The following is a 24214-nucleotide window of genomic DNA, read 5'->3' as shown; positions in this document are numbered from 1 at the left end:
TTTTTTAACATTATTTTAATAAAGTTTCGCGTTTTTTTAATAAAAAAGGTTTTTTAACACTTTAATTAATAATTTAATAAAAAAAAGTTTCTAATTGCCACCCGGGTATTATTAATCAATTTTCGTAGTAATCATGAGGTAATATTAAGAGGTACTGTATGCAGTGGCCACTATGTACACAAATCTTTCGTGGACTGAAATAAAAAAACGAGAAAACTGTGTTTCTATGTCTCAAATTAAAGAAATTTTCAATTTTACAAAAATTTTTTTCTTTATTTACCACTATACTTAAAAAAATACTTTTATTTTATAAATCTCTAATTATATCGCTATTTCTACATCCCTTCAGTTCTATATACCACAAATAAATTAAAGATTGAGTCATCACTAGTGAAAAAATATTTTTTTAAAATATTATCGGTAAAGAATGGTAAAATAGAAATAACGCTAATGATTATAAAAAAATAAAATAATTGAGAGTATATGTAATTATTGATTTCAACTTATTCCTGATATATTTTCACAAGGAATACAGTTTTTACTTTTTGATATTTTTTTAATATAAGATTTATTGCATTTACAAGTGACAAGTTTCAAAAAAACTCCATTTTTAAAACATGCGCTAATATAATCTTGGTTTACACTATTTTTCTCGGTCTCGTAATCTTTTTTTTTTCTTGAAGTTTTAATTTTGAGTACGTGAAAATTAAAATTGGATGATTCAACATATTGTTTCTTTCTCAAATTATAAGAGAATACGTTTGCTTCAATATTATTTTCATTATTTTTTGAAAAATAATGCATTACAACAATAGGTTCATCATTTAATTCTTTTAACACTGGGATTCCTAAGAAAGGGCTTTCCGATTCAAATAAACGGGTATTTTTCAAAACCTCCAACTTCGTTTTATTAAGGTCATTAAAATTATTAGGGTTGAAATGTATATCGTAACCAACAACTATAAACCCAATTTTTAACCGGCGTAAAGTTTGTTTGTTTTTTTGGAAACAATGAATAATAAGTTGTGGCTTTTCATTTTGTGGATAATAAATTTGACAGTTAATGAAATCATTTTTCTTTTCTTCTTCATCAACAACTTCCGCGAAAATACTACAATCGGCTTTTTCATTGTTAATTATTTCACGGAACTTTCCTTCTAATGGTAAATTAACAATTTCTTTTTTTCCATATTCTAAATGACACGTCCGTGATATATAATTACCATAAAGAATTTTTTTTCCAAAGAATTTATATAGTTTTTTACGTAGTCTCTTATTTAAAATTTCAAAAATGCTCTTCGGATTCCGAAATTCTATGCATTCCCACGTATTACGTTCCTCGGTTAAAGTGATATTTGGGCTTGTCTCATAATAATATAAACCGCCCAAAGTAACTTCGGTGGGAATGAATTGCCCAAAATCTTCATAAATCTTATCAAAGTTTTCTGATTTTAGGGCTTTTTCCACCTCTTTAATAAAATTATGTTTCGGTTGGAACTTATCTAATTTCAGAGTTATTTTGGGTACTTTTGTAAATTTTTGTTTTTGAGAAATTGTGTCGTCGTGTAAAGGCAGCCCTACCGGTCCATAATTCGTCATTTTAACCTTACCATCAAAGAACATAGATATTTTGTTAGCCCAGCCTTTCTTTGTTCTAAAGTCACTAAAATCACCGACTTTCTTGTCACCTCCATTATCTAATACTATAATTTCCATTGTACATACTTCTTCTTTCGAAATTTCAATATTAATTTTATTAGGAGTTAAAATACGCCCATACCCAAGTTTAAGTCTGTCTTTAAAATCAGTATAGTCGTCCTTTTTAATTAAATACAAAGTATTGTTATTTTTAATGATATCCCTTAAGCTAAGATCGAATTCTTCATTACGTGTTACTTTTTTTGCGTCTTTTATATCAGAAGAGTCGATAGACCGTGAAAATAATAAATTATCATCCATTTTAATATTTTCATCCTCCTCGAGTTTTTTACGAATTATTTCCAATTTACTCTCAATATTCAATTGTAAAAGCGAAATTCTGTCGTCATCTTCCACTACTTTCACTCTTATTTTTTCGGGAATTAAACATAAAGTATTATTTTTAATGATATTTACTAGGATAAGATCAGATTCTTCGTTACGTGTTACAACGTCAGAATAGTTGATAGACCGTGAAAATGATAATTTATTATCCATTTTAATATTTTCATCCTCCTCGAGTATTTTACGAATTCTTTCCAATTTATCCCCAATATTCAATCGTAAAAGCAAACTTCTGTTGTCATCTCCCACTACTTTCACTCTTATATTTTTTTTGGTAAGATCAGGAATTAAACACAGAGTATTATTTTTAATGATGTCTTTTAAGATAGTATCAGATTCTTCGTCACGTGTTACTTTTTTTGCGTCTTTTATGTCAGAAGAGTCGGTAGACCATAAAAACGATAATTTATCATTCATTCTAATCTTTTCGTCCTCTTCGAGTATTTTACGAATTATTTCCAATTTATCCTCAATATTCAATCGTAAAAGCGAACTTCTGCCGTCCTCTCCCGCTACTTTCGCTCTTATATTTTTTTTAGTAGTAGGATTAGGAATTAAATACAAAGTATTATTTTTAATGATGTCTTTTAAGATAAGATCAGATTCTTCGCCACGTGTTACTTTTTTTGCGTCTTTTATGTCAGAAGAGTCGGTAGACCATAAAAATGATAATTTATCATTCATTATAATCTTTTCATCCTCCTCGAGTATTTTACGAATTATTTCCAATTTATCCTCAATATTCAATCGTAAAAGCGAACTTCTGCCGTCCTCTCCCGTTACTTTCACACTAATATTTTTTCCGGTAGACATATTAAGGGTTGTTAGGAAAAAGAAAAAAATATGAACAAACCCTTTTTATTTATGAAAACGATATAAATTCCAAGTACATGTATCACAACACAAAAAGGAAAGAAAAACCAAAAAATGTGCATGCATGCTACACCCTTTTTTTATTTTTTTAATAAACATCGTTAAATTAAATGATGAAATAATTGCCATTTCAAATCATCCTAATAATAAAAAGAAATCTTTTTTTTTTATCACTAAAAAATTGATATGCAGTGTCAATGTTATCGCTAAAAAACCTACTATCATAACCTTTTATTTTTTGATGAAAATGATATAATTTAAGTACATGCATCGAAGTACAAAAGAAAAAAAGGGTCTTTAAATGAGATGGTATATCTATTTTATTCTACCTTTTAATACTTCACATGCTGTATGTATCCTAGAAAAATGTGTAACCAAATGATGGCTAAGAGTACAACATAATGATCTGCATTTCATGCAAATACTACGAGGAAAAAAAAATATATAATAAAAAGTACATACTTTTTCTTTTTGATTAAAAAAAAAAAATTTCTTAAACGAAGCTTTAAAAATGCTTAAGGTTAAAATAGAAAATAAAGAAAATGGCTCGAAATTTCATAAAGATGCTCATTTAGATACTAAATTATCAGATTTTCGCAAAGAACTTGAAGAAACTGATGAGATCAATGACAAATTATCATTTTCACAAAAATTTGATGATGATTTTGCTGTTGAAATATCACGTGTAAATGAAGACGATTTTATGTTGAAAGATTTCATGGAAGAATTCACTGAAGGTTCGAACGAAATAGATATGTTTTTAGTAACAACAACTTACTGGAAGTTTTTGAATAAATTGAACCAATTGGATAGGGGGTGGATGATAACCTCAGAAGGGATCGAAAGAGCGAATAAACAAGCTCTTATATTGCATTCTGCTAAAATAGTAGAAGTTAACGCTGTTAACGCTGAAAAACAAGTTACAGTTTCATATAAATATGAAAAAGATATGAAACGATTTTATATTACCGACAAGAATGTACCAAATTTCGCGGGACGGTCAAAAAAAAACGGCAAAAGTGCTTCACCTTCCAAATATACTGTAAAATATACTGTATATGAAAAAGCACGTTTTGAAATTGATAAATTAAAAGCGAGCGTCGCTTTTATCGAAGAGGTAAAAAACGCCATAGAAGACGGAAAAATAGAAAAATTTGAAAAAATTACTGAAAAATATGGTCAATTCATTCCTACTAAAATTATCCTTGGCGGTCTAATAGAAAATGATGAGAAACAATTGAAGTATTGTAGATATTGGGATTGCATAGAATTTCAAGAACAAAAGAGTGTATTTCACTTTGTTGATGCTGGTTTACGTAAAAAAATATATTCGATTTTTGGAAAAAAAATTCTTTATTCTCTTATAACTATCGAAAAAGATGATAGTGTTAATGATGAAAATATAGATGATAATTATAAAGTGAATAAAATTAAATTACCATCAGAAGTCTCAAACATTATTTCAAACAACGCCGACTGTTCTATCTTTGCAACGGCTGTTGGTATGAATTATTGTTATCATTGTCAAATCCTTACTTCACCTGGTAAGGAACCAGAACTTATGGTTCATTGTCTTGAAGAAAGAAGTGATGACACGGAAATTTTAATTAGATGGATAGTTATCGGTTATGATACATATTTAAAACCCAACATAAAATTTGAATCCATGAAATTAAAAGTCTTGAGAAAGGATTATATGCCGTATGATGAATGTAATCATAAGATGTTTGAATTATTAGATTCATCGGACTATTATTGCGTAGGAATTCCCGTTGTTGATAAAAAGGATTCATTAATTGGACATTGTTTTTCTAACGATTACAAAGAATTAAATACATTTGCTTATTCATTAAGAGAAAAAAGATGTGAGAGGCTACCCAAGTTTAGCTTCAATGTACTTGCCATACCAAAAAAAGATACTACTTTAACAGAACAGATTAAGTTGTTTGAGAAAGATATGAATGACAGTATTATTACCGTTGGAAAGTATTGTGATAATGAATTTAATGAATTAAATTTAAAAAAATTTCCGAAATTTATTAGTATATGTTTAAATAAAAGTGAGCAAATTCTCTTGAAACAACGGTTAGCACAAATTAAAGTTAAGTTCCTTGGTGAAAATTCGCAGCGTGATTTTAAATGTTTATTCTTGATTCCATTTGAAAGGTATTTCTTTTGTACTTCGTAGTTTTTCTTTTATGATTATAATAATGCTTTTTTTATCATTAGTGATGATGATCTTACCACCGAGACTCTTGATACCCTTAAGAATTATTATGTCAATTCACATGGTAAGAGTTAGTTTGTATTATCATCTATCATTAACCAAATTAATTATTTCAACTATTTAGGCAAACTAAATGAAGGTAAGCTTAACCAAGATTTGTCTTAATATTATTATATAATGGCATTAATTTATTTTGCGGAAAAAAAGTACTCTCAAATGTCTCAAGCGGAGGTAAGTAAGCTTAACCAAGATTTGCCTTAATATTATTATATAATGGCATTAATTTATTTTGCGAAAAAAGTACTCTCAAATGTCACAAGCGGAGGTAAGTAAGCTTAACCAAGATTTGCCTTAATATTATTATATAATAGCATTAACTTATTTTTACTTTTAGGGGTTAAATTGATCAAGAAACTTACACCACGCAGGAATAGTAAGGAAACAAATGGGAAACTAGAAACCAAATGAGAAGTAGATGATAGTACGAAGAAGCCAAATGATAGTACGACAAACACTACGACGAACACTACGGCGGAACTACGGCGGAACCAAATGATAGCGGTATGGTTATTTTTATCTATACAGTATAGTAAATTAATCTATACCGCAGATATGAATGAATATTTCTTAATACCATACCATACTCATAATGCAAATTAATGCCGATTTTGGACCACTATAAAAAATGGCGAAATATATATACTCAATGAAAAAATCGCAATTATTTTTATGTTTATTTTTTTTAAACCTTTTTTTTAAACAAAAAATACTTATTATTAAAAAAAAAAATGGAAATAAATAAATATTTTTTCTTTTATATTTATGGTGCTAAGGGAATTTGAAATATCTGTTATTTTTCTGCAAAAATAAAAAAAGCGTATAATCAAATGTAAAAATGAATGTCATGACTAAATTCACTTCTATTGTTCATTTCTTCTGTTAGGAGTTAGTGAAACTTTAAATTTTAAACCGTTGAATTCAAAATATAAGAACTTGTAAACTTGGAATTTTTTTTAACGTTAGGAAAAAAAATAAAATTTCGTATTACAAAAAAAAAAATCCCTTTAAATAAAAAATAAGACGATGATCAATGAGAAAAACTTTATATATTGGTCAGTAATTACAATTATTTTATTACTGTAAAATAAAAATAATTTTCCAATTATTATTTCAAAACCATCAGCATATTACATCAGAAAGGATATATTACAATTTACAATTCATGTTTTACTTTTTTCCAGATCCAATTTCATTCTTTCATTAGCAAATTCAATAGCTTCTACTTCAGCTTCTGCTTTTCTTAGAGCTACTTCACGTTCCTTCAAATCCATTTTTCTTTCTTCTATTTCAAGTTCTAAGTGTTTATGCCTTTTCTTAACTTCATTGACCGATAATAAATTATATATTTTTTTTTCCTTCTTTCTCGTTTGAGGATTTATATTTTTCATCACTATCATCATCACTAATTACTATCGATTTTGATTTTAGATGATTTAGTGGTAGATCGTACCCTTTTTGATGGAACTTCAGGGCCTTCATTACGTTTTCCTAAAATAAAAATTTAACTTATTGATATAAATTTTAAATGAAGTTTTATACCTTTTCGATTTGTTGCATATGCTTGTCTTTTAATTTGACCTTTTATCCCGTCTTGTATAAGGGACAGATGAGTGATATAAATTTAAAAATTAAAATAATTTTGGTTTTCATTAAATAATATATCATAAAAACCGTAAAATTGCTGATAAAATTTTTAATTGCTTGCCAGTTCGATTTACCAAAGCATGTGCGGCTTCAGCAGTATTTGTATCATTTCCATATCAATTCCAAATTTCCAAATCCATTAACGATGCAGAAGTATTAAGTGATGCTAAGATGTGTGGGTTTCAATTCAATCTAATAATTTCAAAGAATAAAAATAAATAAATTAAAATTGAGTATAAATTATTAAATATTAAATTAATAAAATACCTTTTACTTCATCTTCATCAGATTTTTCAAGTTCCAAGAAAATTTGATTTAATTCCACTTGACTAGTTGTCTTTAATAAAGATTTCATCTTTTTTTTTTAATTGGATCACTAAAACGTTTATTATTTATATTTCTAGTGTTGTATTTAAAAAAATGTTAAAAAATTCAATAAAAGTAAATTGCTTTTTTTAAAAATATCTTACCTTTGAAAATGTATATGACATGATTTAAAAACCTTTGATATATATTCTTCCCATTCACATGTGGTATCTAAATTATGTAATGGCATAGTCCTTTCATCTGCACCATATCAAGGTCACCCAAAATACAACTTCAACCATTATGATGAATGTATTTGAATTGAATGGAATTACTAGTTAATTGCTTAATAATATCAAATAATATTGTGAATGGATGATGGTACTCTGCCTTCTGCTAAAGTTACATTAGTATATATGCAACAGTATAATAAAACTAAATAAAAATAATAAATTAATAAGAGAATTTCTTAATTTATACAGGTGTTCATATACATATCATGTGACTTTATTAAAAAGTTATGAAAAAATTTTTAATTAAAAAGAATATGCAGTATATGTATTTTTGTCTATTCTACAAATTTACTTAAAGTATTAGAGTTGATTTTGAATGATTTATTTAACAAATTCTTTTTTTCCTGTTTTTTTATTAAATTTAATTCTACCCTACATTAAATAATCAGCATAAAAAATTTACTTTTTTGGGAATTAGAGCTTTTATTTAAAAGTTATAATAAGATTCAAATATTCAAAAATTTTTGAAATGTAAATTCAAATATAATTTGAATTTCACATAATATTTGAATTTCAACTGAATATTCAAATCTTCTATTATTTTTTTTTAAAAAAAACAAATTAATAATTTAACAGAAATATCTAAATAAATTAAAAATTAATTAAACATTCAAATGAAAAAAATGTTATCTAATTTTACATGATTTATAAATGAATATTCAAATATTTTAAATTATTTCAAATAAAATATGAACATGTAAAAAGTATTAAAAACAATGCAATTATGGCGTTATTGCTTTTTTGTAGGAGATAACGGGTAAATATTTTCTTTTATCATATATTTGTTTTCATCAAGGATATGAGAAGGGTGAACATTTATTTGTAATAAATTTTGGGCCATCAATTTAACTGTTTCATTTATACGAAGTGGTGGTGGTAGACAACTTTGACAATCTTCTAAATGATTTAAATAACCAAATATACTAATATACAGTCCTTCATGCTTCATAATTCGTGCAAAAGCAAGAACCAACAAACTCACATATTTTTCTTGTTTTTCGTTCTTTTGCTTCTTCTAAGTTAGACTTTTTCGTATTTAAACTCATGTTACTTCCACAGCACCATTGTAAAGCATAAATTCCTTTAGCTTTATCACTATAACGTGTTCTCCATTTATGTTCAGGTAGAATTTTTTCTAATATAAAGTTATTATTGTTGTAAAAAACTATGGCCTTTCTTGCGTTTTATTACTCCATTATAAGTTAACAAAGTTTAAAACTGGTAAACTATTAAGCTGTTCTTTTGGCTTTTGAGTTAATATTAAATGTGAAGGAATTTTTAATGACATTTTGCAAAAAAAAACTAACATGTTTAATGTTTAACGCGTTTAAAAACTGAATAGGGTCAGTGATCGGCTATATAACATGAGGTGGTGGTAAGATTTCCCTAGAAAGAGCTCTTAATATTTTGCTCTTTATAAATGCACACATCTCTTAAGTGTACATTCTGCTAATTTAATTTTAATATTTTTTATTATTCTACAAAATAGTCACTATATTGACTTAAAGACACTTCATGTCTCAATTGTCTCATCAAACGAATTGTACAAACTTAATCTGGTTCAAATCACATTCTTGGCAGTGTTCTCAGCCCCAGCTCAATGACTTGCTAATTCTGATATCACCCGTGGATACCAAAGTTTTATATAGAAAGCAGATTTATTTAAATTTCTTGGTCAATATATGGAAGAAATCATTACCAGAAGTCGCTTTATTCATATAGGTATACTATATGATTCGGCCGACGATACATAAATTTATTTTAAACTAATGCATTTGGGCCATATCATTTTTCGTTCATCTAAACTATCTGTACTAACACACCATCTCTATGATCTGGTTTTGTTTGTCCCAATCATCGGTATAATGAATCAAATAAAAATTATGATGCGAATAAGTATTAAGCCATTTGAATATTGTCAAAAACGGATCGACAGTACTCATAATACAAATAATAATTATTTATTTGCCCAACGGTTGAACTTTAGCATTTCGTTAAGCCTCTTTTAACCATTAATAAAAGAATTCGTAACTCTGACGAAACCTCACTTCTAAATATCGACAAACATTCGACTGGGGCTTGAGGTTGCAACCGTATAAGTTATATTACAAACAGTTATTAGCCACCATCAATTCGGGATCCTAACATTGTTTTCTAATTATATCATTGGGGCTTATTCGATCTAATCCGGATTTGGATCTCTTAAAAGACCGATTTGCGTCGATCGAATCCGGATCTGGATTGATCCGATCAGTATACTGGATACATATCCGGTTTCGGAAGTTACGGATTTGATCCAACTAAAAAAAAATACCAAAAATTTCAAAAATTTTCATGAAAAACAAAAAAATTATAGTAAATCAAAATTTTTTTTACGTGAGCCGTGAGCGAATTGGTGATATCACTATTAAGAATAAAGAAATTGGATTACTTTTACTACTGATTTTTCAAATATGATCGTTCTCTTTGATCAATTTTATCTCTTTTTTTTTTGGTTAAAAAAAAATCAACCCTTAGGTTTGTGGCTTTTCATTATTGAAATGACTGCTAACGAATTAGGGCATAATAATACCAAAAAAACCTTATTATTTGTTATTTGGTGACTATTACTATAATAACCTCACAAAATAATTTCTTTTTACGACTCTCTGAAAATTAATCTTTAATTTGTTTTTTTCCCTTAATGGTTTCCACGTAATTTTGGGTTCAACAAACTACCATTGTATTTTAGATATAAATAATAAACAATATCTGAAATTCACTTGGAAAAGAAAATGGGTGTAACTGTTGATCCAGAGAAAAGGGAAAAAAATGAAAAAAATGATACGATTATTGAGGACGAAGATGATGAAGAAAATTCAATGATTTCTGCGGTACGTATGAATTATAAATTTATTTTGATACTTGTAATTAATATTTTCTTTTTTTTTTAGGCTGTTAGCTCAGAGGATGATCCAACATTATCATGTTTGACATTTAGGTTTTGGGTATTGAGCACGGTGAGTACATGTTTTTCATTATTATCATTGGAGAACTATAATGACCCATAATTTTATATTTAGTTTTTCACATCACTTTGCGCGGCAATATCACAATTCTATCATTTTCGTCCAAATAATGGAGATTTTTCGCCTTTTTTTGTGGTGTTTGTATCTTATGTTGCTGGAAGATGGATGGCAAGAGTATTACCAACACGAAAATTTCAAATTTTGCGATGGAGCTTTAGTCTCAACCCAGGTTTGGTTTAGTTTTATTTTGAGAAATATTTATAATATTCTCAACAATAATGATATTCAATTATTGTTTTTTTACTTTTGTTTGACAGGACCATTCAATATCAAAGAACACGTTTGTATATTTGTAGCGACGGGTGCTGGCGGTGGTTCAGCTTACGCTACGGTATGTATTAAGCGTTTCTTTCTACATGTCAAATCATTAACTAATGAGTATTATATGATAGGATATTATTTCCATACAAGAGCTTTTTTATCATCACTCAATCAATTTTGGTCAAGGGTTTCTTTTGCTTATGAGCACACAGATTATAGGGTATGGTCTCGCGGGATTTCTTAGAAAATGTAAGGTTAGCAGGAATGACCGAAATTTGGAAATACTTGATTTTTTATTTTTATTTGTATTTTATTTTTTTATTTATTTATTTTTTTTAACAAATAGATCTTGTTCATCCACCAAGTATGATTTGGCCGTCCAATCTTGTAATCGCGTCCGTGTATAATACACTTCATGGCAGCAAGTCTGAAGCACGTGACAGACTTCGGATATTCGTTATCGCATTTTTAATCATGTTCGTTTGGCAATTCGTACCACAGTACATGTTCACTTGGTTAACAAGTATGGCTATATTATGCATAATAGCTCCATATAGTAGGATGATGAAGATATTAGGAAGTGGTTATCATGGTGTAGGGATCCTAAATTTTACATTGGATTGGAATGCAATTGGACAACCCGGGCCGTTATATACTCCATGGTTGGTAATAGACAAAAACCATAAATATGAGTTCAAATATTTATCAACTATAAAATATTTTGTTTAGGTGGGCTCAAGTAAATTATTATGTCGGTATAATTATTGGTGTATGGATCGTTGCCCCGCTTTTATATCATTTTAATTTCTTGTAAGAATCAAAATTTTCGTTCGAATTTGTTTACGATCGTTTCGTATATTTAATTGTTTCAACGTAATTGAATAGGGAAGCACAAAGATTTCCATTTACATCCACACTTCCTTTAGACAAATATGGACAAAAGTAAGCGATACGGTTTGATTCCGAACCTTTGAATATCGACATAAAGATTATAAACTAATAAAATTTTTTTTTTATAGATATAATCAGACATTAATTATTGATAAGACAACTGGATTTTTAAATGTTACAGCTTACGATAATTATAGCCCAGTATATTTATCGGCCACCTTTGCTGTTAATTATCTGTACTCTTTCATTTCGATTACCGCAGTCATGAGTCATGTGTTCTTATTTCATGGTAAAGATATTTGGAAAATGTTCAAATCTAGTCGAGAAGAAAAGAGACATGATATTCATTCCAAGTTGATGAGCGTTTATCCAGGTATATTGTTGAAATTTTACGTTAATACAGATGTTGTGGATAATAAATCATTCAAATTTTTAGAAATTCCAAATACTTGGTATTCTACAATATTCTTCATTATGTTATTAATCGCAATCGTACTTGGGTATACGACGGAGGCGAATTTACCGTGGTGGGGATTGCTTATGGCTATAGGATTATCAATAATTATGGTGCTTCCAATTGGTAAAATTTTTCTTTACAAAAGAAATAAATGAATATGAACTATTATTTGAACGATATTTTTTTTAGGTATAATTCAAGCGATCTCAAATAATCAAATTGGGTTGAATGTGTTAGCTGAAATGATTTGTGGTTACGTCCTCCTTGGCCGGCCTATCGCCAATGTATACTTTAAATGTTATGGTTTCGTAACAATGTATCAATGCCTTCTCTTGGTTTCCGATCTTAAACTTGGTAATATAAATTAGTGTTTTAATTGATTCACGCGTATATCGTTAATCAATATCTATTTCTTTATTCAAAGGTCATTATATGAAAATTCCTCCACGTTCTATGTTTATTTCTCAATTATATGGTACAGTTGTCGGAGGTTTTATGAATTATTGGGTTTTAAGACTTATTATTTCTTCAAAACGACAATTTCTTGATGGTACAATGGAAGATCCAACCGGTCAAGTAAGTTTAAAATATTTCATGTTTTTTTTTTTAACTTGAAATTAACAAGTCGCACCTTTTGAAAAATAATAGGTATCAGGGTATCATACACAAGTTTTCAATACAGCTTCAATAGTGTGGGGTTTGATTGGACCTGCAAGAACATTTGGTGTAAGAAAATCTAATTATTTTTAATGTCATTTCTTGTACAATTAAATGTTCTAATTAGATCTTTTTTAATATAGCCGAATTCCCTATATCACCCGCTTCTTTGGGGTTTTTTAATTGGAGTCTTTGTGCCAATTCCATTTTATCTATTACATCGAAAATATCCGAAATATAGATTTGATTTAGTGAATGTACCTTTAATTTGTAATGGATTACAATTAATTCCTGAATCTTATACAAATTTTATTATTATGGGATTCTTAGCAAGTTTTGCAAGTCAATTCTATGCTTATAGATACAAGAATAAGTGAGTTATATAAATTGTAATTATATTTAAAGTTTTTGATTTTCTAATAATACATTTCTTTTTTTTTTTAATATATTATAGATTATGGAAAAAGTAAGAAAAGCTTATTCATTTATTATAATCGTTGATTTGATCGAACATTTTCACATTTAATACTTGGTTTTTTTTTAGATACAATTATGTGATTTCTGCATCGTTCGATAGTGCATCTCAAATGGTCAGTCTGTTTATATTCATATTTTTTAACGGGATTATCCAGGTAAAAACATAATTTGATGTATCAACTGATAGGTTTATTTTTAACGTTACTGATATATACTCATAATTTAAGATTAAATTCCCGGAATGGTGGGGAAATAACCGAGAATCTCAGGGAGAAAGATGTTTTGCTGCAGATTAATAATATTTATTCATTAGGGGGGTTTTTTTTTTAAAAAAAAGGACATTGAGAGTTTAAAGGCGTGACATGGATCTAAAAGCTCGATTTTATTTATTTTATTTGCAATCTTTATTATATATCATATGTAAGAATAAACAATTTACAGAACAGGATTTATATAAATAAAACACTATAATAATTATTTAATTTATTTATTTTTAATATAATAACTTCTCCAATGTTTAAATTTTATAAAATCAACAATAATGAAGGGAAAAGATATTAGCTGGTAGTCGGTGTTCTCATGTCTTTTATGTTAGTATATTTAATCGCAGTATATCTGTATACCTAAGAAAACCGTATTGTATTAAAAAGTGGTCTCTTGAATACTTTTATAGCTATTGTATGATTACTTTTTCGTTGATTGTAATTATTTGCATTCCAGTTTTTTTTTATTCCAAATTCTTTAATTTACAAGAATATTATGCTTTATTAGGTGATAAAACTATTTTCAATGAGTTCATCTATGCCAATAAGAGTATTCCCACGAAATTTGGCCCAACAAGAGATACTTTCCGGATTCAGGGATATTCCCAAAGTAGGTATATTAATAATTTTCTCACTTTCACGTAAAATATTGTCCGAGAAAACAATATATGACTTTTCAATAACTACCGGAATACTAAATCTAGCAATGGGAGGTACACTTTTTTTATATCTTTCAATTATATCTTTATATGTAGCATGAATTGCTTCCATTTTCATTTCAATTATATCATAAATGTCTTTATTGCATAATCTTCTTATATAATATTGTGGTTGTAAGGGAATTGAATTGTTGTTGTCTTTCAATGTTTCTTTCTTATTTTCCTGTGAAACAAAATTTATACCAACAAAAATCTTTTATCCCATAATACAACTTGACCATTCTGAATTATTACAATATTCTTTGTTTCTTCTTTAGATGTACATGGTTGTCTACAAAATGTCATGTCCATAAGGTATGCCCGAAACGTGATTAACTTTTTTTTCATAACATAATAAAACATTATTCAATGTAATATTGTTGTATCTTGAAGTCTTGTTATGTGAAAGGAGAATTTGAGATGTTTTAGAAGATAAAGTGGAAAAAGACAATATATGATCATAAAATCTCAATACGGATTCTAATCTTGGAGGTTGTTCCAAACATTTAACAAATGTTATTATTTTACTTATTATTCTTGTAGCTAAATGTTTCTGTAATATCCAATGAAAAGATGGAATTGAATCAGGTAAATTTAATGTACAAATTCCATTATTTTTATCAAATTTAACCCTTGAATGATTTATGATTTCATTCACTGTGATATAAAAAAAAGTTATTTAATTAAATAAGATAAATCTTGTTTATGCATATTTTTTTCCAAATACCTTTTGAATTTACACAATTTTTATGATATTCCATGTGGCTCATAAACCTTGATAATCCTTCTGTAGTTAAAGGTTCATATTCCTCTTTTCCTTCAACATGATATCTTTTATTAAATTTATCTAATGAAAATCTTATAACATTTCTTTTATGATCCATTGATTGATTTGAAGGGTCTTTAACCCAAGGAATATTAATACAAGTTTCTTTCAATCTATCCTGATAAGTATATATTTATCAATTAAAAAGAAACAGAAAAAATACAAACTTTTGATGAGTAATACCTTTGTTACAAATAATAATGGTCTAACAGTTTGTAATCCAATAGCTTCAATATTTCTTATAACAGGAAATTTACTTATAATAGACATTGAAGCCAATTAAAGTTTCTAATTGATCACTTAAATGATATCCTACAAATAATGATAAAATTTTATACTCATTACATCCTTTTGTTAATAATTTATATTTTTCAATTCTAGCAAATGTTTCATACTATGATTGTGTAGGAAATGGAGAATTAGAATTATTAATTGTTAAATCTGAAAGGTCAACTTTTTTTCATTGAATTTTCATTATTTGATTATTAATCTCTAAATAAAAAAAATGTATTATTAATTTTATTAATATAAACTAGTATTTAATTTTAAAAGTTTACCTAATGTAAATAAAATATTAGAAACTTGAAATGCTTTTTTTGTGCTCTCTTCTCTTAATTGATAATCTATAATAAAAGCAGTAATCTGATTTCCTGATATTGATTTAATAAATAACATAACATCATACTATCTACTCCTTCTGACACTGCAATTCCTATTAAAATTGAGAGACATTCATTTCATTAAATAAGAAATTGAATGAAAAAAAAAAATTCTATATATATATACCTATTTTTTCTTTATACTTTAAATTTACTTTACTTATGAATTCTGAAAATTCTTTCATGAAAATTAGTAATCTTAAAGTCATTTTTTTTAAAGTGAAAAAGTAAGTTACAATAAGAAAAAATATAGAAAGGTTATTTTTTGATCTGGACTAATATTATTATTTATAAAAATAATAATTTATTAAACTTGTAATAATAAATTTGTTTTAAATGAATCAGATATTTTTTTTAAAAAAAACTTCCTATTTAACATTCTATGTATGAAGAAATTATAATAAGAGGTCAGTTAATAAAACATTGTAATTTTGTAAAAATGATAATTTTGAAATTTATAATATTTAGATTATCATATTTATGTATGATTGGTGATTTGATCATCTTTATATACAAAGTGAATTCAAACAATTTAGCATCTGCAATCATAAAAATTTCTTCTTTTGAAAGGTTTCATCAATTCCTTACATAAATTGTACTTCACATAATATAAAATAAGATGTATAATAAAAATGATTTTATTAATTTAATTGATTTTCAGAAAATTTAAAATTAATATATATTATAATAAAATGCTTAAAATTTTATTACAAATATATATTACATAATAAAGGCTAGTAAAATGCTTAATGTTTCAAACCATTTTTAAAACATTTTAAAAATGTTAAAATTGTTTTATTCACAACTAATGAGTCACACATTTATTATTGAATTAATGACATATCAAGTAAGTTTATTTTATTAGTTACTTTATTTGCCGTATTTTGCTGTATTTAATAGTATCTTTCTTAAAACTGTTCAATTGGCTGGAAAATTTAAAAGAAAAATGGCAGAAAAATCTAATTTCAAAATTCATAATACCATTCAGATAAGAAGAGAAACTGTAGAGAAAGTACAAAAAAAATGCTTGAACAAATTCAAAAAACATATTTTATATAAAATGAAACAAAAATCATATTCTTGGATCTAAAGGGAAAAACAGTATTCTTACACAAATTTTGTCTGATACTGATTCTTACTATTTGGAATACCTGGACTCTTCTTTAAACCCAAACTTTCAACCTTTAAGAAAATGAAATTATTTGAAGAAAAGTTTAAATCATTTAGCGAAAAGTTTGATCATCATTCAGCCAAATCAGGATTTGAAACCAGCAACTGTAAATTTATAAATATACTAAAGAGAAATTTCAAAAAGAAAAGGAATGGTAGTAAGATTCATGATGGGTGCATCAGTTCATTGTCCAAAACAAATGAACAAAAAATGTGCACAATCGAAAGTACAAAAATGGAAATATTACAATTGGGAAGAAATTATCAAAATGTCCTAAGAAAAACTGAATAACTGCAAATACAGTTTGGGGAATTGCTTAATGTCAGTTCCATTTGAGGCTATGATTGGACAGATGAAATTCCATCAAAATCCTGTAGATTTGTACACACTTACCCTCTCTCTACCCAAGAAGAATCGAAAGGAATTGAGTGTCAAGGAACCATGTGACAACTGTCAGCATGTGATGGATCAAATTACATCTCTTCAGATAGCAACAATTCACTTACCTTAGTTGATACATTCAAGGATCTCAAATTGCAACCATTATCATATGAAGAACTTCAATGTATGTATGTATGTAAAAATGCTATAACATGTGTATTAATTGTTGGTATTTTTTTACTTAGTTTTTGTATCATTTTAATGCCAAACCACTTATTTCGCTACGTATATGTAAATAATAATTCATAAAATATTAAAATTGTGTCTGCAGGAACATTTATTGAATGATGTCACGAGTTCTATGGGAAACAAAATGATTGTACTTTAAATTCCGGCAAAATCCGGAATTTTTATCACAAAATCAGGTTTTTTACACCTATTGCCGTTTTTTTAAAAGGTTGAAAGTCACAATTGATATTTCAGCATTAACCAAAAATGCAAAATTGCTTGTCACATTAGCTATAGTAGCTATTCGAAGAATAATGGAACAAAGTATACATCCTGATTCAAATATTTATAAATTTCCTATTCATCCTTTTAAACGTTTTAATAAGAAATGTGTTGAATTTAAACAACCTGTTGAAATTACGTGTTTTAGTTACGATGAAAATCGTCAATTACATATGGATGATAGAGAGTCGGTAAGTTGTAACCAATTTTCATTGTTATTATTGTTATTGTAGAAAAAATCAGAATCGCTGATGATTTTGTTTATCTTTTTTTATAGAGGTATTATTATCCTCCCAATTTGGAAGATTGTAATCTATCAGTTGGATATGAAAATTTAATACAAAAATCTGAAGGGCCTGAGCCAATTCATTCTTTATTGGACGCTTTGATTCATTTAAACGAAACTAAGGGCGATGAAGTCAAAGCTGATATTGTAAGTTTACATGAATCTGTAATCTTTTTCTTGATTTCTATGAGTCCAGGAACAATTCTTTATTTTTAGTCTAAATTCTGTTTTTATTTAGGTTTCTTGGAGAGGAATTTTCACGAAGTTGTTGTGTACTCCATATAATAGAAACGAATCTTGGGAATTTGGAGCTACATTATATAATGTTAGCATAGTTGCACTTAATTATTTAATTATCCTTTATGTATTTTTGTATATATATTTTTTCTTGCATATTTAATTTTATTATTTTATTTTTTATGTTTAAATTCTAGAATACAATGTAAGTTACATTATTATTTATCTTGTTTAAAAAAAGATAAATTTTTTCGATAATCTTTTTATTTTTATCAAACCTACAGTTTCATTGAAGAGCATGAAACAGAACAAACACGACTATATCGTGAAGGAAGTACACCAAAAGCTAAATTAATGGGATATTGGGGATATAAATTTGAGGCATTATGTACAATTGGTGTACCTGCGACTGAAATACAATCTCCCGATGATCCCGAATTATTAGCTCGTAAAAATACGATAGTTAACACGAATATTCAATATTGTTCTGTGTCTAAAACATCTTTGGGAAAAAATAGATTGATTATGGGAGCAGAAGTTGATTGTCTTATAGACGTTAAACCGCCATATCCTGAGAATCCGATTAATAGATATATTGAATTAAAAACTACTAAAATTCTCAAAAACGAAAGAGATAATTTTTTATTTGAAAGGTATGGATATTTGATTAATTCTTTAAATTAAAAAATTAATTTAACATTAGTTCATTAATATTTAGATATAAGTTGATTAAATTTTGGGCACAATCATTTCTTATTGGATTACCAAAAATCATTGTTGGTTTTAGAGATGATGATGGAAATTTGTGTAGTTTAAAAGAAATTAAAACTTTGGAGATACCGAGAATGGTTAGAGGAAAAGATAAAATGTGGGATGCAGTTATATGTTTAAATTTCTTAAATGAATTTTTTGAATGGTTAAGAAGAGTGATTGATATTGAGGATGCGAATTCTTCATATGTTATATCATTTAAAGAACCATATCAAGAAATTGAAGTCACATTTTGTCATAATAAAAATCCTGTATTGGCAGATAGACATTTAAAATCATTTGGTAAAAAGTAAAAAAAAAGATTATTTGATTGGTCTAAATACTTTATACCGTTCACAAATAAGATATATGATGGCGCTGAAATGTTGCAAATAGGTTATATTTAGGATATATAATTATTGAACGCTTCCAAAACTAATTTAAATTTTCACTCCACACATATATATAAATTTTAAGCATTTCTGATAGATGTAGTAATTATTATAGTCGGCTTTATCGTAATAAAGGTAATCATTGAACTCCAATGAATATTTTAATAAATATAAATTAAACTAATGTACACTTTATTATTTAATATTGATATATTTTGTGTTTTTTTTTAATTCTAGAAAACAATAAATAATTAAACTATCTAAAGTGTAATTAATTTAAAAATATATGTATATTTTAAAAATGCTATAATACAAAATAATACAAAAACAAAAGAGGAAAAAAAATATCAAATAAATAAATAACTCTATTTATGAAAAAAAATATGTATAAACAAAATATTTTGATGTGAACATGACGATGATTATGAGCCACTGAAAAATGAAGTTAAAGACATTGTACTCATTCGTTTTTCTTGTTTACTCTTTGGAGCATTACCAGGTGACATCGGTCTAGCTACTTCATTATTACTATAACCATTTATTAACATTCTCAATCCGTTCAATTGTGCACTCATAGTTTCTCTTGATTCTTCACTCTCCGCCAAACGTAATTTAACATCTGCTACCATATGTTCTAATTCATCCACTCTTTTAGCAGAAAAACATTCTCCATTACATTGTGGTATTATATCAAATTCATCTAAATCATCTGATAATTCGTATTCATTTCCAGCATTAATTGACGGTAAATCTTCGGCATCCATTGTGAAATTTGACGTGGATTTTGTTGTCCCGCTTTCTCTTCTAATAATATTATGTACAGGCGACGAAGATCCATCTGATGTATTTCCGTTAAAGAAATTCATAAATGAACTTCTTCTACTTTTATTACTACCATTATCATCTTGTGCTATATCACTATTATCATAAATTACATCATCTTCATTTAAAGCAGCATCCCTTTCTGGTCCTTCCAGCATTTCAACTTTGGCTTTTAATATTCCCATCTCTTTTTTTAATTTTCCATTTTGCAATCTCAAAATTTTTACTTCTTTAATTTGTGGTTCCATTACGCTTTGTTCATAAACTGCTTGTGTCACTTCTTCATCCAACCTTTCAATCTCTTTTCTCAAGAAGATATTCTTTTCTTGTAATGCTTCATTCGCAAGTTTTGAATTTTTCAATGAAATTTCCGATTCAGCAATTATCTTGTGTAAAACATCGTTCTCCTGCATCAGTTCAAATTTTTCCATTTTAACTTGTATTAATTCATCAGTTATTGCTGTTTCGCTTGGTATTGTAATTTTATTTTGTTCGTTAAAATCAATTTCTCCGAATTCTGAAGCGGGCGTAGATATAGACGTTGACTGTGACGTATTAGTAGTCGGTTGTGATATTATAGATGATGAAGACGTTGAATATAGTCTTGACATTGACATAAAACTTGTTGCCGAGCCACGACGTGGTTTATTCAATACATCTGAATCTGATGTTCTTCTCTTATGAATATTATTTGTATTAACTTCTGTTGAAGGTCTCGGTGTTATATTAAGATCTTCAGGTGATTGATTTGGACCACTCGTTGATATAAATGATGAACCTGAAGTCCTTCTAGACAATATTGCCCCTTCTTCACCATATTCATTAGAATTAAGTGAAATCAGAGATGAAGACATTCGTTTATTTTCTTTCTCGAGACCACGAACATTTTTCTTTAATCCTTCCAACTCTGTAACTAAATCCATTTTTTCCATTTTCACAATAACTAATTGTTCGGTTACATCTGCATGTTCCTTTTGAAGTTGAGATAACGCTAGAGCTAAATCTTCAATTTGTTGATGTAGTAATCCAGAATTTATAGTCTTTTGCGAAAATGAAGATGTTGAAGTATTCTCATTATCATGAGTCGAAGAGTCACTGGATATACTATTTAATGAAGAAACTGAAGAAACAGATTGTCTTGAATTTGGAAGTGCATTAAATGACCAACGTTTTGGTTTATCACGTTTCTCATTTTGTTTAGCATCCTTATTTTTCTCGTTCTGAGATTTGTCAAATCTTCCATTGAACCGTATTGCCACCAATTTTTCAGCACGTTTCTTTTGATCTTCTAACTCTTTAACATAATTTGTGTTCAATTGATCTAATTTAGCTTTAGTAATCACATTACTTAAACCCATAGCATCGTTAATTAATCCAGTCGGTTCATTATCATACGCATCATAAAGTTGTGAAGTAAGAAACTCCAATAAATCTTCAAATTCATCAATTTCAAGTAAACTTGCTTCATTCTTTTTTAACAATGCAATCGCTACACGCATAATTGTTTCAGGAGCTCCTTCTGCAAATACTACATCGTAAATTCGAAGAACTAAAGGTAATGGATATGTATAAGCGAATAATGATAAAAACCATTGTGAAGCAAACATCGCCGCATGTATAGCATGAAGTTGAAAATGTGCATGAAGCTTTGGAAGAATTTGTGAGAGAAGTGCTGAAAACTGATAAAGTCGAAGTTGAAGGCCCTCCATATTTAGTGTAAACATCGTTCGCATATCATAGGTTTCCATCAATCTATTAAAACAAATGAATTAGAATATTAAATTAATTTGACAAAAAAAAAAATACGTGAAATTAATTTTTACCGAACAAATACACAAAATGCCTGTGCTTCATTCATCTAATAAGGAAACGAAATAAAATAATTTAGATAAAATTGAAATTTTTTTTTTTTTTTTAATAACTTACGTTCATTAAAAGAGGTCCAACCAAGAACCCAAGACCTTGACAATATCCCACTAATGAATCATATAAACTGTATGCTTTCAATACATTCCATAACATTGTTTGACCTTTACCATTTTCTTCTTTAAACATTTCAATATGAGGAAATGTTCTTGCGAGATCACGTTGAATGATTCTATCATATGGTGAAGATTCGGACAATAATTGAGAATACATTGTTTCTAAATAAGTAGAAGAAGCTTGACACATCGATTGCCAAACTAAACCTCTCAATTTTGGCGGTAGACCTTGTTGTAATTTTGCTGAAAGAAGATGAGGTAATTTCGTGGCTACCGATGAATAATCTTGAATCAAAGCAGACCAGAAATCCCAATCAATAGTTTTTGAAGCTTCGTCATCATCTTTTTCTTCAAGGATTGGAACTAAATCAGACATATCATTTTCACTTGTGGGACTTGTGTTAATATCATCAATAAGTGATTGTACGGTTTCAAAATTAGCTTTGAGTACATTAGATTGAATGCAAACTGATTTTGGATCATTATCCAAAATATTGTTTTGACGTTCAAGACGCGCAAGTAAAAATTCAGTAGAGTCCTAACAATTGTTATATGTTAGTTAAATTATAAATTGTAATGACGTCACCATCACTTGAATTGTTGAACAATTGTGTAACTACAAACCTGTGGTGGCAACTGAGAATTTTCTTGTTCCAGTCTCGCGAGTAAATCTTTATCAAGTTGACCCTTAGGAAAAGCTCCCAATGCACTTTTTGTCTTTGTAACATAATCTCTTGCTATTTTCCATTTCAAAGTAGAATTCGCAATAGTGTTAACAGGAGGAAGTGGTTGAGATGAATCATGAGCATTAGATGATGACGTAGAATTTACAGACTCTGAACGACGTAATTCAATAATTTTCGGTGATATTAAAGGAGCATCATTAACTGTTGCCCCTGATGCTCCTGATGTTAAAGTTTGCTTCTTCGTAGGGGGGTCTTGTAAATTTGGAACACCTGGTGTTCTATTCAATGAATTTTGTGAAATTTCTGAGTTATTATAATTAAATAAATCACCCGGATTAGCTTGAGTTGGAGTCTCAACATTATCTTGATTATCGTTATTAGGTGCAATTTTTGTAGAAATAGAAAGTGCACCAGAATAATTTTGGTTCAAACTATCCTGCTTAATACTAGCTATTTCTTTCTGTGCACTATTATTATTTTCACTATTTTCAGTAGCTTGAGGTGCGGTTTCCACAGTCTCTTTGCCCTCAGAAATAAGTGTCGTAGAGATGGAGGAATTTATTTCCATGTTTTTTTGAGAACTTTAATAGTGAAACTATGCTAACAGAAAGTTTATGTAAATTTTCCAACCGGGGAGAATTTATTGATTTTATTTGACTATTTTTTTTTAATAACTTTTATGTCATAAATTATAATCAAAAATTTTTTTAACTAGAGGAAAAATTGAAATGAAGGGAAATTAAGAAAACTTATTGTACAGTGAATAAAATTAATTATTAAAACAAAACAAAAAGAGATCAATTCTCGAGCATTTGATTGGATCAGTTATTAGACTCTTTTCTTTTCGTTAAAATTTCGATGAGACACAAAGAGAACAAGAGAGAGTAATGAGGTTTATAAATAACAAATAATAATAAATTTTTTTACGTTACTTTGCCGAATTATTTATCAACGGGATTGTGATACCAAAACATAGTTGCCTATTTTTATGTAATGTAACTAATGTAACATAAAAAGATAAAAACACGAGAAAACATGTTACAGATTTACTCATAAATATTTTACTAATCAGGGGGGGGGTCAGATAAAAAAAATACTTTTGTTATGCATATGACGCATTCACAAACTATTTGTACAAAATTTTTGAGCATAAATTAAATTAATCAATATCTGGCATAGTAAAAAAAAAACGGGAAAGAATTTCTTAACAATAAAAAAAAACCCCTTTGTACTTCAATTCCACTTTCATTCATGAATAAATTATGATGATTTATTTCAATAAAATTATTGTAAT

The 24214-nt window shown here is 27.8% G+C and overlaps 8 protein-coding genes across 8 annotated transcripts; 3 read left to right on the top strand and 5 right to left on the bottom strand.

The window, feature by feature from the left end:
* Positions 1–275: 275 nt before the first annotated feature.
* OCT59_021622 (uncharacterized protein) lies at positions 276–2856 on the bottom strand (the record flags this gene model as incomplete). Its single annotated transcript, XM_066146650.1, has 1 exon — positions 276–2856. The coding sequence occupies one exon, from the start codon at positions 2854–2856 to the stop codon at positions 499–501; it is 2358 nt and encodes a 785-aa protein (XP_066005764.1). The 3' UTR covers positions 276–498.
* A 571-nt stretch (positions 2857–3427) lies between these two features.
* On the top strand, positions 3428–5611 carry OCT59_021621 (uncharacterized protein; the record flags this gene model as incomplete). Its single annotated transcript, XM_025322844.2, has 6 exons — positions 3428–5082; positions 5146–5207; positions 5268–5282; positions 5351–5374; positions 5445–5468; positions 5538–5611. 6 exons carry the CDS (start codon positions 3428–3430, stop codon positions 5609–5611), a joined length of 1854 nt encoding a protein of 617 aa, XP_025165221.1.
* A 752-nt stretch (positions 5612–6363) lies between these two features.
* Positions 6364–7202, bottom strand: OCT59_021620 (uncharacterized protein; the record flags this gene model as incomplete). The annotated part of the gene is made up of 3 exons (XM_066146649.1): positions 6364–6521; positions 6614–6691; positions 7115–7202. 3 exons carry the CDS (start codon positions 7200–7202, stop codon positions 6364–6366), a joined length of 324 nt encoding a protein of 107 aa, XP_066005763.1.
* A 974-nt stretch (positions 7203–8176) lies between these two features.
* On the bottom strand, positions 8177–8395 carry OCT59_021619 (uncharacterized protein; the record flags this gene model as incomplete). The annotated part of the gene is made up of 1 exon (XM_066146648.1): positions 8177–8395. One exon carries the CDS (start codon positions 8393–8395, stop codon positions 8177–8179), a length of 219 nt encoding a protein of 72 aa, XP_066005762.1.
* A 1510-nt stretch (positions 8396–9905) lies between these two features.
* On the top strand, positions 9906–13553 carry OCT59_021618 (uncharacterized protein; the record flags this gene model as incomplete). The annotated part of the gene is made up of 18 exons (XM_025322846.2): positions 9906–10045; positions 10178–10319; positions 10380–10445; positions 10509–10683; positions 10772–10845; positions 10907–11024; positions 11122–11437; positions 11505–11585; positions 11661–11717; positions 11795–12039; positions 12103–12246; positions 12313–12477; positions 12548–12699; positions 12772–12849; positions 12924–13153; positions 13235–13246; positions 13325–13412; positions 13485–13553. The coding sequence occupies exons 2-18, from the start codon at positions 10221–10223 to the stop codon at positions 13551–13553; spliced, it is 2169 nt and encodes a 722-aa protein (XP_025165223.1). The 5' UTR covers positions 9906–10045; positions 10178–10220.
* Positions 13554–14024: 471 nt separating this feature from the next.
* On the bottom strand, positions 14025–15314 carry OCT59_021617 (uncharacterized protein; the record flags this gene model as incomplete). Its single annotated transcript, XM_025332926.2, has 4 exons — positions 14025–14402; positions 14556–14875; positions 14946–15162; positions 15228–15314. 4 exons carry the CDS (start codon positions 15312–15314, stop codon positions 14025–14027), a joined length of 1002 nt encoding a protein of 333 aa, XP_025165224.2.
* A 2450-nt stretch (positions 15315–17764) lies between these two features.
* On the top strand, positions 17765–19614 carry OCT59_021616 (uncharacterized protein). Its single transcript, XM_025322847.2, has 6 exons — positions 17765–17956; positions 18043–18198; positions 18290–18376; positions 18486–18493; positions 18573–18941; positions 19007–19614. The coding sequence occupies exons 1-6, from the start codon at positions 17798–17800 to the stop codon at positions 19350–19352; spliced, it is 1125 nt and encodes a 374-aa protein (XP_025165225.1). The 5' UTR covers positions 17765–17797; the 3' UTR covers positions 19353–19614.
* Positions 19594–23488, bottom strand: OCT59_021615 (uncharacterized protein; the record flags this gene model as incomplete). Its single annotated transcript, XM_025322848.2, has 4 exons — positions 19594–22004; positions 22076–22110; positions 22179–22772; positions 22859–23488. 4 exons carry the CDS (start codon positions 23486–23488, stop codon positions 19853–19855), a joined length of 3411 nt encoding a protein of 1136 aa, XP_025165226.1. The 3' UTR covers positions 19594–19852.
* Positions 23489–24214: the final 726 nt, after the last annotated feature.

The sequence above is a fragment of the Rhizophagus irregularis genome, chromosome 30 (assembly GCF_026210795.1).
Source record: "Rhizophagus irregularis chromosome 30, complete sequence".
NCBI lineage: Eukaryota > Fungi > Glomeromycota > Glomeromycetes > Glomerales > Glomeraceae > Rhizophagus > Rhizophagus irregularis.
The sequence above is the reverse complement of the archived record's forward strand: the minus strand, read 5'-3'. Positions and strand labels throughout refer to the sequence as shown.